The sequence below is a fragment of the Lepisosteus oculatus genome, chromosome 3 (assembly GCF_040954835.1).
Source record: "Lepisosteus oculatus isolate fLepOcu1 chromosome 3, fLepOcu1.hap2, whole genome shotgun sequence".
Lineage (NCBI taxonomy): Eukaryota > Metazoa > Chordata > Actinopteri > Semionotiformes > Lepisosteidae > Lepisosteus > Lepisosteus oculatus.
Window position 1 is genome coordinate 1,706,395 of NC_090698.1, and position 18,597 is coordinate 1,724,991.

The 18,597-nt window shown below is 42.5% G+C and overlaps 2 protein-coding genes across 2 annotated transcripts in view; one reads left to right on the forward strand and one right to left on the reverse strand.

The window, feature by feature from the left end:
- gipr (gastric inhibitory polypeptide receptor) overlaps positions 1–2,640 on the forward strand; it is a 36,754-nt gene extending 34,114 nt beyond the window's left edge. Inside the window, exon 14 of the mRNA XM_006627684.3 lies at positions 201–2,640. Within this exon, the coding sequence (XP_006627747.2) occupies positions 201–551 (351 nt within the window). The 3' untranslated portion in view covers positions 552–2,640. The remainder of the gene's footprint in view (positions 1–200) is intronic.
- Positions 2,641–6,137: 3,497 nt separating this feature from the next.
- The window catches only part of LOC102684510 (cytochrome P450 2M1-like), a 40,789-nt gene continuing 28,329 nt past the window's right edge, over positions 6,138–18,597 (reverse strand). The window contains exons 2-10 of the mRNA XM_006627683.3: positions 16,941–17,202; positions 13,797–13,959; positions 13,281–13,430; positions 10,633–10,793; positions 10,058–10,234; positions 8,394–8,535; positions 7,687–7,874; positions 7,087–7,228; positions 6,138–6,350 (exon numbers count right to left, since the gene is read on the reverse strand). Of these exons, the coding sequence (XP_006627746.3) occupies positions 6,166–6,350; positions 7,087–7,228; positions 7,687–7,874; positions 8,394–8,535; positions 10,058–10,234; positions 10,633–10,793; positions 13,281–13,430; positions 13,797–13,959; positions 16,941–17,202 (1,570 nt within the window). The 3' untranslated portion in view covers positions 6,138–6,165. The remainder of the gene's footprint in view (positions 6,351–7,086; positions 7,229–7,686; positions 7,875–8,393; positions 8,536–10,057; positions 10,235–10,632; positions 10,794–13,280; positions 13,431–13,796; positions 13,960–16,940; positions 17,203–18,597) is intronic.

An 18,597-nucleotide genomic window follows, 5' to 3' on the forward strand; every position in this document is an offset into this window, starting at 1 on the left:
TGGCGTTATTTGACAGCCTATAGTTTATATAACTTGAACTGCTTTTTCAGCGGGAGGCAATTAGTGTCTTCCCTGTAATGCGCTGTCACACAACACATATTTTCAGCTTCAGAAAGATCTGTCTACAGCTAATCTGACATCTAATGCTACAGCTCTGTCCATTCCTTTGCTCCCCCCTCCTGCCCCGTGCCTGCCCACAGGTGCAGTCGGAAATCAAGAAGAAGTGGCAGCGATGGAAGCTGGGAATGAGCCTGCTGGAGGAGTACCGCCTCACCTGCAGCAACATGCCACAGGGGGGCACCGGCAACAGCACAGGCAGGTGCCACTGCCACCTCAAGCCACCAGGCCAGGGGGCAGCACACTGCAACGCCGGCTGCACCTGCTCTTCAGACAGCTCCTCCTGCAACCAGCATCTCCACCCCAGTGCCAAGAAGGGCAAGTCTTACTGCTACTTTTCTGCCCACAAGCAGGCGCCCAGCAACCTGAACTGTAGCCCACAGGACAATGGCGGGGAAGGCGTTCTGGCTATGTACACAGAGAGCTACTGCTGAAAGGAAGTGGAGTCTAGATAAGATGGGCTTGATCTTCGTCTCACTTGCAGTAGGACTGTGCATTTCAGTTGAGTCTGATCATGCAGAAACCCAGTTCATAGGCAATGTATCACACAGCCCCTGAGAACCAGGAGTCCAGAGAGTGTGGGGGAAGGACTCTACGGAGACGTTGATCAGGGCTGAGGAGCGTGTTTTATCCCAGTTTTGGATTAGGACACCTCAGAACCTTTTTTCTACCTCTTGCACTATGTTCTTTACAAGACAAATGGGTTCCACTTTGCTAAGCGTGGATGCTCCACAACGGAAGAGCTTAAGGTATTGCTTGCAACTGCCAAGACATGGGAGAGTGTAAATCCAAGGAGATCAACTTACTTCAGCAAACGCCGAGTGCAGCAGGGAACTGCTCTTGAAGAAGGCTCCCTGATGAAGGGATACTGCAACAGTGCGGACAGGGTTTTGTCCAATGCTCTCAAAGAACAAGATATTAGCCACCTTAATCAGATCTGGGACACAGAGCTAAAATGAACTGCAATTATTAAACGGCCATGGAAAGACACAAGAAAGGGCATACGGGCACAGTGCCTGAGAGTTCAGAGAACGCAAGACACCCTTGGCAGAAGGTGCATGTGGGGCTGGCCACGCCCAGCGCTGCATCACAGCCCCTTCGGCTCGAACCCCTGAGCTGCTGAGTGGCCAAGTGCAGTGATGTGGGAGGCTGAAGGTACTGTAGCAAAGCAAAGCTGTCAGGAAAGAGTTCATGACAACAGGAGATTCGGCGGGTGGAATCCCAACTTCCATTTCTACACCTTAAAAACAATGTTCAAAAGAAAAACGAAAATAAAGATCTGCGACATTAAGTCTCTGCTCCATTGGTCTTTGATTCTCTGGCTTGAAACTACTTTTTACTTGGAGCCTCAGATTTTAATGCCCCAAGGGCTACAGAGGTGCTGCACCCAACCGTGCCTGCAAATTCTCCAGCCCTGGGGCTCTTGGTGACGGCACCTATCACTACTGCCGAACAGTCCACGTTGTATCCCCAGGAACAATGCATTCTGTCATAGCTCACGGTCTCCGAGAAATTCACTGAAGGGATCGCTGTTCATGCCATTGCCAAGCTCTACGGAGGAGATATTACTAAATGAAGCACAGAAGAGATTATTTAACGTATCCTTGGGAAAGGATTTAGTTGCATGGGCAAGAAATAGATATGAAATAAAATTTATGTCTCCAGAACTACTAAAATCTGAAATAGTTGAGGAGGTTCACCTCCTTTACAGGTATTTGGATTTCGAGTGAAGGGGAATTATAGGCATTGTTGTGGTTTCAATCAAATGTTCTCTTATAAAACTGTCCATGGATTAACTCCCCAGTCAGCGCAGTGTGTACATCAGAAGCCCATGTCTTTTTTCTTGTACAAGTCCAACTGTTGCTTCAGAGGTGGATTACTGTATGAACGTGGCACCATCCTTTATGCACTGCAAGTTCCCACTCAGCTGTAAAACATCACACAACTCCACTGAAAGCACTAGAAGTGATCCTTTGACTTTACTCCAGAATATGAAAAAAGTCTGTAAGTACTGTACTGTATTCCATCTAAAAACATGTACATCTGAGTTTATTTAAGGAAAATTGGAGACAGGACCCAATTTGAACCCCTGAAGGAGGTTCCACTCTTTCAAGAAGGTTTGGCGGAAGAGAATAATATTCCTCATTCTTCTCCAGTCGTATTGCTGGTCCTTCAGTTGGGATTGGAAGATCGTCAATGTTCCTCCTTCCCCAGGGCTATATCACTTTATCCGCCTCCAGAGCATCACTGAACACTCCACACCAAAACCGCGGCACGTGGATCAGTCACGTGACAACCCGGGCAGTCGGGATGACCCCTCGTGTTATTTCATTGTCTCAGGATCATGTGGGGACGCAGACTCTGCCATCCTGGAGACTGTGAAGCACTGGAACTTTGTTTGGCCACGTTTATTTGCTTTTCAGATCCTACTTGAAGCACAACAGAAAAATGTTACATTTTGTTACAAAAACTTACATTTACTGTGATGATTGCAGACAAGGATCAGAAAAGCATCAGGTCAGGCCGCAATCCTCGTCTTCTGACAGTTACTGCGGCAAAGGAGCGCCCCCTAGCGGCGCTAAAAAGCCATAAGGCCAGCTAAAGGCCAAAGTAAAGCGAACACTGTGAGCTTTATGTCGTAAAACCAAATTGAAATTTTAAGTATTTTATTGAAATTTGAAATGTTATGCTTTTGTGATTTTATCTTTTTATATTTTGGCATTCGTTTGTGTTTCAAATGCAGAACTGTTAAATATTTTCTTTGCTTCATTAAATAAATCTTATTGCCAAAGTAAAAGTGCCCGGTTTGAGCCTTTAATAAATTGACAGGATGGTTTTGTATAGAAATCGATATGATATTGATTAAATTGATATGAATAAGATATGATAGCACATCATACTTCCGAAGCCTACTCATGTGCAGCTCAGCATGTTAAACATTAATTTCCCTTTTTAAAAACATAATCACTTTTCCTTTTTTAAAAAAGTACTTCTCACACTCAGTGAGAATATTTAAAAAAAGCATTTTACTAGAGCACCAGTCGCTCATTAAAAATCACTTCCTTCTTTTGACATTAAATTTCTAGAGAGACGCAAGAATAATAAACTTGCGATTAATCTAAACGCATCGGCATCGTTCACATCATGTTTAAATAGGCAGAGCTGTGCGCAGCCCATAGATACAGCAGTTCTAACTCAAGGTCACGGCATGCAGCAGTTAAGTGCAATGGAGTGCAGAGCAGAGGAACAGCTATGGGTGTTCCGAAAAAGCACCACAAAACATTTTTCAGGGGGGGGTTAATAAATTCATAACTGGAAGGCAGTGGGTTCAGATGAGGGTTATGACCAAGCTACATTAGGGCACCCCTAGATCGCATCGCAGGTGGGGCTCTGCTGTCAGCACCCTGAGACGGACACGTCACCCATTAAAACACCCAGCTCTATAAATGGGGACAAAAGCATAAATCAAATAAATTAACGAGTACTAGTCATTTGAACTAGCCACAGATTACTATTAATACGCTCAGGAAGATGCCTTATTACAAAAGCAACAGACACATTCAACATAAGACTTTCCCCTCATCATTCGTTACTTCATAGGTTTTCAGTCCTCTGGGTTTTGCACCAGCTGAGTTCCTTACCTCACACTCATTTATTTCCATCTTACATTTTGAAAGTAGCTTTTAAATCTTAAAAAGTTGAAGGCTACTTGCAAATGGTGCAGTATCAGCCCTGTACTAATCAGCACTCTGGAGGGCTGCGCTATGTGAGGTGTGTTGGACTTGAGCACAAGGGAAATTGCTCAAAGTGTGTTTGATACATGATTATTCCCACACGTGTATGTACTTGTCACCTATTAAAAGCATTTTTAGACAGAAATTAGGTAGGAAATTCTCAATTAGTAAGCTGAGGAGAGGGCGCATTATTTTTGCTGACGTTGTTGGAAGCCATGTACTTAACAAGAGTATTCCTGAAACCAAGGTGAGTTTGAAAAAAAGTCTAAACCAGCAAGCAGATCAGTTATAGGCATCAATTATATTTGTATACAATTATCAGTGCAGTTCACTAGTTGTTTTGTTTTGTATATAAAAGCTATCATTAAGAACTCTAGTAGAGAACTAAACTATGCCTAAATAGGGGGTCTCTGCATACGCTGGAGAATGCTGCACTATGTGCAATACCTAAATATGTTCAGCTTGTTTGTGTGAGATTATAAATCGCACATTGAACTTCTTGTTCAATTGAAGACTTGCTAGTTTACCTCCTAAGCTTTTTTCATGATAGACTTAAAAAAAGGCCTAAATTTTATTCATTGTCTGCCTTTAGTCCAACATCTATCATTTGGATTCATGATAAACATACAGGCATAAAACTGACTCTAACATAAAACATAAAAAATCTAAATGTTATACAGAGACTGAAATTGTGTTTGTCTGGAGCTCAGAGGTACAATGAAAGGACTGGTGATATATCGCAAAAAAACATCTCAGAGGAGAACAACAAACGCATTTGCAAAATCCTAAATATCTCAGGATGTCAGATGACAGAATGCTATGGTTTTCATCATCATCATCATCATCATCTTATAAGGATGCAGCAGACTCGAGAGATTATAATTAAAAAAATTATAAAACAATTACAGATTGTTAGATTCTAATGCAGTTTGTACTTTGTAACATCATCGATGTGCTGATAGCTCGAAACCCTACACAAGTGGACAGAAGGGGGAAAGAAAGCTCGTCCTTTCTTTTCTTTACTCTCATTTTGTTTATGCAAATATTGCTGAAATGAGAACTTACAAAAGCAGAGTTCCCCAGGGCTGGTCTTGTAGGCTCACACACCTGTTGGTTTTTGTTCTAGTCGAGCTCCCAGTTACACAACTGATTGATTCTTTAATTGACTAAATAGACTTCATTTGAAATCTTTGTGTTTAGTTCCTCAACATGTAGGAGGGTATGTAGTGCATTTCATAAGTCAAATAAAGTCAAATAAAATCCCAGCTGAAGAATTTAAGTAGAAAAAAACAGATGTTTCAGTCGAGCAATTTGTTAGTTCAATTAAACCTTCAATTAGAGCAGGTCATTAAGCCAGGATGGAATGAAAATTAGAAGGAAAGTTGGCCCCCAGTACCAGGATGGGGATCTCCTGCTGAACAGCTTCATACTTCCCACGATGATAAAACCCCACAAAGAGAGCAGCGAAGAAAACGCACAGCCGAAAACCTGAACGAGCAGCGTTCCGGCAGGCGTGAGCGTGGGGCGGGAGCAGGCATGTACAGGTCCTTTACAGACATGTGCACCGCCACGTCTTGTCCTTTGGCTCAGCTGAAGTGGGTGTCCCGTTCTTGTCACCTTTACACATGTCCGGCCTTCTACAGAGACATAAACTGATGTTTGGAACGGGGGCTTGCTCCCTGCACTCCATGCATTAACTTGGAATTGCAGGATCTCCGGGACATGAATTTGGGAGAACTGTGGATACTGCTCATGGGTGAGCATCCCATTGTAATGAACCTTTAGTTCCAACCAAGCAAATTCCTTCATTCCTGAAAACAAAGCTTACAATACTCAGCCAGATCTTGAATTATCTACTGTGTACTTTGGTTTCTGATGTTTTTACACATGTTAATTTATGTATTATTTGTTATGGGTTGCACTGTTACCATTATATATTTACTTTTTTGTAAAATCAAAAAACAACTTGTTTTTATTCATATTTGTGTAGTATTTATTGGTATTACTACTGTTCACTTTAAGTACATAATGAATTCTTGTTTTGCTCTCAGTATTATTTCCACTTATTTGTGTGATTAATGTCACCACGTACACTAAACAATAGTAACTTGTATTTATTGGGGGACAGTTTCATAAGAAGAATGGTTAGTTTTTATAACATGATAGTGTGGGTGACACTTGTTTTTCTGTGATATTACTGAGAGTCTCCTGCAGTAAATGTTCTTGACTCGGAAAGGGCTCAAACCCAGGCTCGTTCAGGGAATTCTGGGAATGTGTGTGCACGGCGTGAGTGTGCCACGCACCCCGAGCTCCACTAAGCCCTGAGCCTGGCGTAGCACTGGTAGGTGCGTGGCATCCTCCCGAAGCTGCAGTACTGGGGGTTGGTTTCGATCTGCTCCGGGGGCTCCGTGCCGGTGAAGGTGAACTTCTGGAGAAGGGATGTGAAGAACAGGAAGAGCTCCATTCGAGCCAGTCCCTCCCCGAGACAGACGCGCTTCCCTGAGTCCGAGAGAGACACAAAACAGGGTCAAAACTCAACCACAGCTTCTGCTGTCACGCCTGAAATATAGAACCTCCTACATAATCCTGAAGGACCTTACTGTGTTGTCCAGCTGTCTTGGACAACAACGCTTTAGTGACTGCTCCTCCAGCTACCTGCTTTCCTTTTAACATCTGAAAAGGATTTGGCTTCCTGCTGGATGCCTTTCCCTCTTTTTCCCCTTTTCCTATCCAGGTAGATCTGGGAGACGCTCTTGAGCTCCATCTTGAAAGAATATTCTTTCCAACACTGTGGAAGCCCAAAAGCAGTTAAAGGACCACAGTGCTCTCAATCCATTCACCGCTAAGGTGCACCTATAATATGTAATTATGCACCAATAGTTCACTACACTCCCCCCTGCTGTCCAACAGTGCCCTGGGACCTTCAATGATCACAGGGGGTCATGACCTCTTTTTAAATACATTTAACAGGTCAGTGTTGGATCATCCTAGAGCAATGGTTTTGAGCAGGTTCTCTGAGAAACAGATGTACTACACTTCTGATGTTACTTTTGTCCTTGTGCTTAATCATGTCATGGAATTAAACACCTTCACCTGTGCGAGTGCTGTCTACACAGTCACACCCAGCCATGTGGCAGACTAATTCTGCAACCACTTAATTTAGGGTGTTCATAGGAGCACATAGGAAGATCTGTCCTTAGTCATGGCTCTGTGAAGTGAAATTGTAAAAACCTACCGAGTCCAAATGCAAGGAAGGCATCATTCTTTTTAAAGCTTCCCTTCTCGTCCAGGAAGTTCTCAGGGTCAAAGGTATCTGGGTGTTTCCACAGTTCGGGGTCAGACAACACCGAAGACAGAAGAGGAATGACCATTGTGCCCTGAACAAACACACATTCAGTTAATACACTGACATCATGCCCTGGACAAGCACACATTCAATAAACACAACACCACAGCAGGAAAAATAAACTAATTTAGGAGACTCTGCACCTTAAACTAACAACCACCAGAGGTTAGCTGTCCTCTGTACTGTAAGTGTTCTGGAAAATACCTGAAGTGCCCTGTCTATTACAATTGCATGTTTGAAACTCAGAAACCCTGAGAATAAACTGGAGAGTGGTGACAAATCTCCTAAACTCAGGAGCAGTAATAATCCAAATATTGTGCAGCACCCTGGGGAAAAATCTGTTAAAAACTTATTTCCTTAGCGCACCACAGTCAGCACAGCATTTTTTACATATCTAGGAATAGCAACTCCCGAAATCAGAATTCAGAAATCCTGCTTCAGAGTTCCAGTAGAGGGCCGGAGTTAACAGGCACATTTCGCGAAGGTCACCTGGGGAATGGTATAGCCTTTGAACTCAGTGTCTTTTAGCACTTTGTGGGGGACAGCGGTAGGCGAGAGATCCAAGGAGCGCTGGATTTCGTGGACAACGGCGTCAGTGTAAGGCATGTTCTGTCTGTCCTGGGCCGTGGGGCTACGCAGGGGGCCAATCACCTCATCGATCTCCTTCTGAATCCGCGCTTCAGGAAATGATACGGAAACATTAGATAGGATGTTCGAGAGACTGGGGTTCAAGCCTGCAATATTTGGAATACAGCTTTAGTATTATTTATTGTAACGAAACAGGCAAAGATATTTCAAGCATTCAGTAGTCCTTTTCAAAAGATCTTGAAATACATTTTAATAGAACACTTTAAAGCCCTTTTAAACAAAGAGTTGTGGGAGTACAGAATAAAGTGCTCATCCAAGTTGCTGAAGTTTTAAATTTAAATAAATTAATGCATGACTCCAAAGTTCCCTCTGTCCCTTTGCGTTTGAGCTAATTTTAAATCAGCAATGACACCAGTCAATCTCAATTGCAAAAAGGTAAATATGATACATCTATTGCAGTTAGAAGAAAATTCACTCCCTGCTGTGAGATGGCACATTGACACAGCTCAGTTGAACAACATTCCAAAGTAGATGGATATGAAATTCAGGATTTTAGCAATATTCACCAATTTTCTGACAAAATATTCTCAATCAGCAGAGCAGGGTACCTTGAACATTGGGATACTTCTGCATGAGGAGAAGGGTGTGTCTCAGTGTGGAGGAGGTGGTCTCAGTCCCAGCAGAGAACAGATTCCACACGCTGCTCGTCAAGTTGTCATAGTTAAATGTAGAGTTCGGATTGTGCTTCTCCTGTTAAATAATTAGATTCTTAACGGAGTAAAATAATGCACACGAGCTCACAAAGAAAAAAACAAAGGAAGAGGGGGATGATCATGAAATATATTTCAAAAGGGAGAAAAAGGCCTCTGGCAGCAATGTCATCGTGCTTCCACAAGGGGAATGTAACGCAGCTGTACTTCCACAAAAACACAAACACAGTTAAAGCGTATCCCAGTCTCTGCACAACCACAAACAACTGATACGGCTCCAGAGAAGAATATCATCAAGGCTACATAACATTTCAGAGGGATCCACATCACCAGTGACAGAGTTATAAAGCCCTTTCAGCGCAGCCCTTTCAGTGCACAGACCATTACAGCAGCGATCAATAGATGGCACTGGTAACTACAGCCCAAACCTTCAACAGTGTAGCCCTACTGCACTTAAAGACCTACACTTTAACAGGTCATGTGGTGATGTTCTGGTTTTGAACTAATGTTGTACTGATGAGATTTAATTGCTTTCAACAAAGTTACACAAATTGAGAAAACAGGTTGCAAGATCAAGTAACCTAACGTCATCTATATGACCCCCCCCCCCAACCTCCTCTTCGCAGACCTCATGGGGAAAATTAGAATGGAAGCTATCCAATAGCGTGGCAGCTCTTTCTCAGACCTGTATTGTTCATACAGAGGGAGTTTTGTCAAGATTCAGTCCTCAAATCCCAGCATCCAGCATTCACTGGCACACATAGACCAGCAGAGCAAACCCTTCTCTGAGACAGATGTGACAGTGGAACACCCCTCCTACTCCACGGCGTGTGGGAATGCGCAGCTACCACACCGGAGGCTAATCAGGGCTGTGCTTTAAGATCCCCACGTGCCCGCAGACAGTGTTCAGCTTAGAATCGAATGTGTTCCCAAGCCGGCTACATAAAACTTGCGCTGATCTAAAGGACGATCTATTCTCCTTGTTCAGAAAGGATTCTCTTCTATACCGGAGAACAGAAACTTCCGCAGACGACTACAACACTGACACACCGCACAGAAATAACAAGCACTCTGCCGGTACTCAGACAGCACCCTATCAGATCCGACACGATCACACAGAGCAGAACTGAGGAGCAGATTCCTTGCAGAGAACAGGAAGCAAGTCATTCCCAAAGGAATTCCCAAGCACCAGCAGGGAATGCCCCATGACTACACCTCCCTGTAACAGACGTGTAAGCACCAGCTGGACCACACAATGATACTGGGTGGCTCTGTGGTGTGGGATCACCCTGAGGCATCAGGGTTAGAAAACGTGCCTACCAGCAAACTGGACAATCAAAACACTTTCTCAACACAAAATGGAGATATCTACCCCAGTGTCAAGGCTGAATCCCTGACTGGTTTGGGAGGAATGACAGGTCCCAAGCCATTCTCTCCAGTTGTTTTGAATGACAATCATTCCCAATGGCATTCTTTTCACATTGCACCTCCTGCACCCCCCCTCAGTTCACAGTTCATTTGTTTGCTGCACCACTCTGGAGCTTCAGTGTGGAATACTGTACCTCCTGCATCTTGACCAGAAAGGCTTCGATGTAGTCTCGGGGCTCGTCTGCGTTCAGGTCGCCGAGGCGACGGAGGGCCTCCTCTCTGATGAGCTCTCTGAGCCTCCGGACCCCCCCGAGCGCCAGGTGATGAGGGCCTGGCAGGCGTTCGAAGACCCGGGGAAACATGTTGTACAGCTGCCAAGGAGAAGGATTGGCTGCAGTTACATTTATGAAACAGAAGACCATGGAGGATCCCTTCTAACTGGTCTGACAAGCTTCAGATAACAAATGAGTTCATGACATATTACTGTCGGCCTCACATGTGTCTTAGTGCAGTTTAAAATAAAACAAATTGGTCAAATTAAAATGTACTGACATTTAATATGGGCTACTTGCTCTGATAAGTCTCTGATGAATATTTAAGAAAAGACAACATTTCTATTATGAACACAAAGGTATTTTGGTTTCCCTTTCTTATTAAATGTCGTTTGTGATAGCACAGCAGTAGAATAATGGGAAAAAAAGATTGAAACAGTGGAAAGCTGCTGAAAAAGCAAAAGAGCTTCTGACAGCTTGACAGATGAAAAATGTACCTGCCCTCTGGAGCTGCTCAGGAAAGTGAAATAGTTGTCAATGACATTCAGAAGACTCTTGAACTGGCTGTCATGGTAGTCGAACCTCTTTCCAAAAACAATGGAGCAAACTACATTGGATACAGCGTTGCACAGCAGGAATTTAGGGTTGAAAGCTGAATCTGTAAAAACAGGAGAGGCGTCGAAGAACATTACACATTCTCAGGCTAAAAGGGATGTCCTACACCAACAGGCTGAAACACCTGATGTCTACATGGAGATCTGATCACAGTCTTCAAAATCATCAAAGGCACAGAACTCACAGAGGGCTCAACAGGAAACTACAGGGAAGTGCATTTTGAATTGTGAGCAGGAGGCACTTCTTTACAGAAGAGTTGTGGGAGTGTGAAACAAGCTACCCAGCCATGTTGTTGAAGCAGATACCGGGTTTCTTTCAGGAAACAGCTGAATGAGATCCAGGGATCAATTAACTATCAAATGTGTTGGAGAGGCTGAATTACCTCTCGTCTCCAACAATTCTTGTGTTCTGCCTGTACAGCTACAACTGATGATAACTCTCCTGAGAACTGAATTCCATTCTGTTTTTTTTTTGTGTAGGCGAATTTCTTAAATAGACTCAAAAGGGGTATAAAAAAGTACTATCATTGTCTTAGATTTAAAGGCTGTGTGCTTTAAATCTAAAATGCATCTAAAATATTTTAACAATTGTTTGACACATTATTTTTATTTTTGAAAACGAAGCTAGTATAATTATAGCACAGCGGTGTGGTGGCTAGCATTGTTGTCTTGCATCGCTGGGGCCCTGGGTTCAATTCTGGACCTGAGGGACCTGAGGTACAGTACTATCTCTGTAGAGTTTGTATGTTATCACTGTGTTCGTGTGGGTTTCCTCTGGGTGCTCTGGTTTCCTCCCACAGTCCAACGACATACTGGTAAGTTAATTGGCTTCTGGAAAAGGTAGCCCCAGTATGAATGTGTGTATGTTTACTGTATGTCTGCCATGCAATGGACTACCCACGGTGTCCTACCCAGGGTGCACCCTGCTTTTACCCGTTGCTTGCCCCAGTTCCCCCACAACCCTTAACTGAATGAAACAGAAAATGCATCGATGGAAGTGAATATGAGTCTCTCTACTAGCTCTGCTGTGTAGGGTGGCAGTTTATACAGAACGCCAGAGGAACGTCATGCAGGAGGGGCTGCACTTCAGTGGTGGATGAAATGGATCCAGTCCTGTTTTTTAAAGTGCTTTGGGAACTTTCATAATTAAAAATACTACAGGGAATTGTAGGGAATAATATTTATCTTTATTGAATAGCATCCCAAGAAGCTTCTTTTTTCTGTTCACTTTTTCTGTCCATCTAGTGGCGACTTGCTTTTGAGTGCTATCGCAGACGGAAAAGTTCATGTGCTCTGGAATATAAAAAACGCTCCACAGCCTACCATGTATTTTGTTTTGTTCATTTAGAGGACACTGCTGCAGAGCATTTTGGGAAATGTCAGAACCGAGAAATGGAATTACTCTGGTATGTTAAGAACAATTGTTAACGGTTGTGTGCGAAAGGAGAATAGCTATTCGATAGAATATACTATACATGTTTTGACTAAGAAATGGTATATCATTTCAGGTGTCAAATCTGAAATCTGAATCTGATTTGAGGTGTCAAATCAATTATATACAAATCAAAATCTGCTGTCAGTTTTGTGCAAGTAACTGGAACATCTTTAATCTGGTCCAGAGACAACTATCAAAATGTTAAATGTCAAAATGTTAACACCTAATTTAAAATAAGCTAAACATGAACTCATGTTATTGAGAGAATTTCAACATGATCAGAATAAACATTATTAAGAGTGAAAATGAAAATGATGGTTAACACTGGGATGGGAGACCAGAAGGAATACTAGTATACAGAAACACTGTACTATAGAAGGTTCTGTCCTTCGGATGACATGATAGAGATTGCTTGGCTATGAATGATCCCAGGGCGCTGTTCAAAAGAATAGGGGCATTACCCCGGTACCTTGGCCATCCCCACTCTGGGCTGGACAGTCTGGCTTACTTCAAGTTTCTCCTTAATTCAACTCAGCAATTAATTCATTATATTGTATAAATACTAAGAGCTTTTCCATCCATTGGAACAAAAGGCACTATATAAATGGAAGTAAATATTTGTATTAGAAGTCTGTTGTTTTAGGAACAAAGCAACATTAATGTGTATCATAATTTGGCACCCAAGCAATGTTTTCTTTGCTACTGTAGTTCTGGATTTTTAAGTGCAAGTCATCATGTATTCTATACAAAGGGTACACCAGGCTGCCTTGGCGTGTTTTTGTACAGAATGAATCTCGACAATGGACCGATATTCATTTAATCGTTTACTGTGAATTAAGACTTCTTAGACTACACATATTACTGCTATCTTACACGTGCAGAAGCATGGTTCTGTACCTCCTGGAATCCTGCTGTTTGTTTAGAAACAGAAACTGTTCGTTTTCAGTTTCCTTAACTGTTGCGCGAATGTCTGAAAGCAAAATACCTCTGAAGACAAGAAGACAAGAAGACCAAAGCTGTCTGCACCGTCTGCTTTTACAGAAAACTGTTCTTATGATTATCATGTCAATTTATGACAAAAACGTCACCCAAATACCCCCGTGCTCTGCAAAGGCATCGACAAGGCACTTGGCTTCCTCTTGGATGCGCTCCTCAATGCTGCGCCGCCCCATCCCAAAGTTTTTCAGCGTCATGATGGAAAATCTTCTGAGCTCCTTCCATCTGTCCCCACTGCTCACCAGCAGCCCTGGAACAGCAGAGACACAAAGACTGACATGTGTTGCTGCTGGGGGTTCTCCGATGATCTTACTTAGAACTTCATGAAAGATTTCTTCTGCTGCTCTGTAGAAATTGTGAAAAACACCAAGCCTAGTAAAAAGACTTAACTTGCACAATGTATTTAACTCCAATTGCTCCTGCCCAAACTGCTGGCACCTCGACAATAAAAATATTACACCAGAACTGTTGGTTAGTAGCCCTGTAGCCCACCCAAGGCAAGGTGACCAACTAACAGTAGAGACTCTGGGATACATTTGGCCTGGTGAGCTTTTCATCCGGCATCAAGAGAATTTTTTTCCTAGTGTTGTTGCCCCCGCCAAAAACCGAGACTCACCGTATCCGTCCGTCACCTTCTGTAGTATAGGGTAGTTGGCTCGGCCACTGAACTCCTCGCCCTGACTGACGAAGGCGTCCCTCAGGGTCCTGTAGCCGGACAGCACCACCACTGGCTTGCTGCCCAGCCACACTGTGAACACCGGGCCGTACTGCTGGCTCAGCTGAGGGAAGAAACAAGCCGTCACCACGGGAACCGGCCCTTCGGCACCAGCGGGTCTACTGTCTCTGTAAACGTCATTCATAAATGACCAGCCTTTTCAGGTCCAGCATGAGAAGACTCCGTACTACAACTCCAATACAAATACATACACAGACAGTGAGGTGGAGGATAAAGGTAAAATTTATTTTTAAACCCACAAATTGCGTTTGAATCTTTCCAAATTAACTTACATATGTTCTAAACATTGTAAGGCACAGCACAGATACACTGCCTGGTAGATATTGTTTCATCTCAGTTGTGTAACAGTAATAACATTTTTGCGAATTAATTAAGACTTAGAAGTTCAGAAATTGAAAAAAAAAGCGTTAAGAGCTAGCATTAACTGTAGTCTTAAAGTCTTACAAACGCTGGAACAAGGTGGGTTCCCTGTGTAGAATAGGGTGTCCAATGGAAGGACTGCAATGACTATGGTCGTCCGCTAGAGGCCGCCAAAAACCTAAATAGACGCTTTTAAAATGAGTTACACTCAGTTACGGAAAGGTTTATATTTCCATTAAAGGTACATGTAATTATGGGATTACTTCATTAAAAATGGTGTCTCCTTGTGGCAGTGGTCATTGGGAAGTAACTAGAGTGTGAGCAGACTGAAATGGTGAAAGTTTTAAGTGGAGTCCAAAATGTAGTGTTTGTTTATAAGTTAATTGTTAAAAGACTTACAGTGAAAGCAAGTATTAAGATGTACATCATCTTTTAAAAGCATTTGGCTTTATAGTATTGTGCTAAAACCTTTAAATAAACCCAGAAAAGCTCCTGGAACCTAACACAGCTCCCCTTGGCGTTTGATTTGTAAATGTCCTCTGAGCCACACTAGCAAAAGTGGGGATGTTTCTAAATTGATGAAAACTCAAGAGTGCTCCCTGAATTTTTACCAATGAATGAATTAAGAGTGACATGAAAGGCCAACAGGGATTTTGCTCTAAAGAAGACTGACCACTGTGAATATGGGCATTAAAAAGAGTTTGGATTGTGCAGTTCATAAAATATTCATCTTTATATAATAAAAACTATTTTCATTGCTGTCCCTCTTGTTGTCACATAGAAGCATTCACTCTGGTGATGGCAGCCCAGGTCAGCAGCCCAGGGGCTGCCAGCTGGCACAAGCTTTGCATCACCAAAATCTGTGTCAAGTCGGTGACCAGAAAGTGGTTTCTTCACATTTACCAGCTACATGAGATATTATCTTGGAAACACCTGAGAAATACTGTAATGCTGCGAATTATACACACGTCTGAGTTTAAAAAACAATTAAAAAAATATTAAACCAAGCTATCAGATGTTTCATTCCTATGTTGTACAAGGACAAAAATTATTTAACTGAGTTCTTAACAGTTCCACAGGAAGACGACATCAGTGTGAAAACTCCGGCTTTGCCCCTCTGTAATCGCTCACCACCCACCACCGTCACAGCACCTTGCTCAGGGCACCTTATTTGCACATTCTGGTGTTATTACAGGTTAAAGCAAAAGACAGTCTGAAAAGTCTAAAGTCTAAATGTTCAGGTGGGCAGCTGTGTCAGCTTGTGTAGGCTGCAAAGGAACAAGTAATAGGTTTATTCCATGCTGAAAAGAGAAGAAAGAAAACACAACGTTTCGGCCGTGAAGTCTAAATGTACTGTATTTACTAATAAAAGCTTTCCCTGAAACTCCACCAACTCTAGAGAAATTCACTATTTAAACAATCACCATAATCTATTTATAACAATGTATCTCAATAAAAAAGTAATGACAATAGCATTTAAACTCTTTACATACAATACCGAACAATATGACTTCCATTCATCTGCTCTCAACAGTATAGTACCCATTTGACGCTACAACAACGCACTTTTACATTGTGATGCAAACATTAAAGTATATAAAGCAGCATTATACTGAACAATTTGGGGAGCTTGAACAAGACAGTTTATTTAAACATATTTCCTTTCAATCCATGTATAGAAAATGGTGTGAAATGTTTGAATGGTGAGTTGAATGTGTTAACATGCAACACAGGAACCCATCATTCTGCTTTGCACCTAAAATTTACATTTATATCTTTCATCATTTTTTTGTTGATTTTCATTCTGTAATTCATCTACACAGGAGACATGGTAGCTCAGACAGCAGGGGTGTCCGGCTCCTGACCGGAAGGTCCCGGGATCAATCCCAGGTAGGGGCAAGCGATGGAGCTCTTATTCCTTCCAGACGGCTCCCAGGTCACTCAGCCTGCTGAATGAGTACCGAGTGTTAATCCTTCTGGGGGTAACAGGCTGGCCGGAGTGTGATGCCGACCACATCACCTCCAGCGTCAGATGGCCAAGAAAAATGGAGGCATTGCCACTCACACCAGGACCTGTTTTCAAAGAAGCAGCTGCATGCAGATAGCACCCCAGATCCCCAACTGAACCCAGGACCCCAGTGCTGTGAGGCAGCAATGCTAACCACCCCTCATTCCTTAACAATTGTACTAAATTCTACTACAAGAGAAAAAATGTGTTGTATTTATTCTCAATCAGTACCAAACCTCCAAAACGCAGAGCTAAAACATTACTAATGTGCATTTATAGAATTAAAAACCCATCTATAGAGCTGTGACTTGACTCATGGTACAGTATATATTCAGGGACTACAGTCTATGCAGGGGACACGGAGCAGATTCACAAACAAACATGCAAATCCCTCTAGTAAAGTCCACAGTCTGTTCTGCAAATTGTAAAATAGTAATATAACAACCATACAGAATTTTTCGGCTTGCTAGATGTTTTGGAATGTAAAGTTTTAAGTTAGGCATTAACAGCAGCTTTATATAACATTTAATAGCATAAATCTTAAGCTATACAGTAACTAAGCCTTTTGACAATCAAGGTGTAAACACCCCCAGGTTCTGCCCACGGTCTGTCAGAGCCTCCTGTGTGTGCTGTGTGCTCCAGCAGTGGCCACTCACCTTAAGGTAGGACTTGTAGGGCTGCTTCAGGTCCACATGCAGCAGGCTGCCCACGAAGGGCCATGGAGCTGGCCCCGGGGGCAGCCTGCTGGGCTGGCTTTGCTTGCTGCGGCTCCTCCAGAGAAGTGCAAGGAACAACAAACTCAGCAGCAGAGTGAGGATGTTGCTCCCGAGGAAGGAGAAGAGTTCCATTCTCTTCAGCTGCAGTGACACCTCAGCACTGCACTGTGTGCTGATAGCAGGCACTGGCGGCAGCGCAGGTCTGTGAATTTTGAAACACAGTATACAGAATGAAAGTGGATATGTACTGTGCCAGGGAGGGAGGCACGCCTGGTAGCAGGCTCTCAGGTGACACAGGGAATAATTAAGCTCTGGGGGAAATATGAGCAAACTGCAAAAACAACAAAACTGGAACACACCTGTGAGCAGCAGCTGAGGCACGCTGTCAGAGCTCACGACGGTCGTGTCTCGCATGTGAAATTCTCCTCACAAGGCTGTTTAGATACCTTCCTATATTATTTCTATGTTATACCTTCTATACTTGTTACTGGACAGACGCCAGGGTATCGGCTTCAGGAACAGTACTCTTTAATTAGGACAGACTTTATTGCTCAATTACTATGATGCAAGCTAAATTTAATACATTGATTAAGCTTTAAGCTTAGTAAAGTTAATGGTTCTATTTTTAGATTATATTCAAGAAAATATTAATCATCATATATATTGCCATGTTACTTAAAGGTCTATTATACATCAAAGATAGGTTTTATAGGTGTAAAAACTAGTAAATCAAGCCAGTGATTTGGTTTAGAAATGTATTCTGAATAATACAATCGTTCACACCTGAAAAATATCTAGCTCAAATTATACATTATATACAATATTGTAATCAACATGTGGCTAATCATCATAAAAAACACAACTAGTAAACTTCAGCTACAAATTTAACCATATATGTATAATAGTCCTCTAAACTTATCCGTATAATAGAACCGTATAATAGAACCATTTATGTATAATGAACATATAATCATAAATGTATAATTGACGTATAAAGATATACGTTTATTAGAATTTCATTCTAGACGAATTACGGACCACTTTTATACGTCTAATTTATGCGTTTAATAGACGTATATTCTACATCTTTTGCCCACTGGGCAGGGTATCGGCTTCACGAACATGTTCCAGAAAACCACAACCCTTCGGGTAAAGAAGTGTGTTAGGAATTAGTAGTGAGGACCCTATGCAGAAAACCAGGGCAAACTCCCAAAGGCGTAGTCGAAAGAACAATCGAGGTCAGAAAGCCCTAGGTAAACTAGCCGGTGCTGAAGTACAAATGACCAGAGCCGTAATCCTTAGGGAACCGAGAGTCGAAACCAGAATGAGAGCAAAAGTACCAAAACCGAAACCAGGTTGCAGTTTAGCACGGTAGTTTCTGGAGATCATCTCCAGCTCTGAGTTCAATTGCAGCGAAAAAACAAGCGGAACAAAGCTGGAGTTCAGTTGAATTTGAGCTTAACCCGGTTCCCAGGGCTCGGCGTTGTTGTTGTACTAATTAGCCCGAACTGCAGGGGACTGTGCATCAGAACATTTTCACAACTGAAATTTAAATAAAATGTAAACTCCACCTCAAAAGTACTAAAAGAGGGAGTAT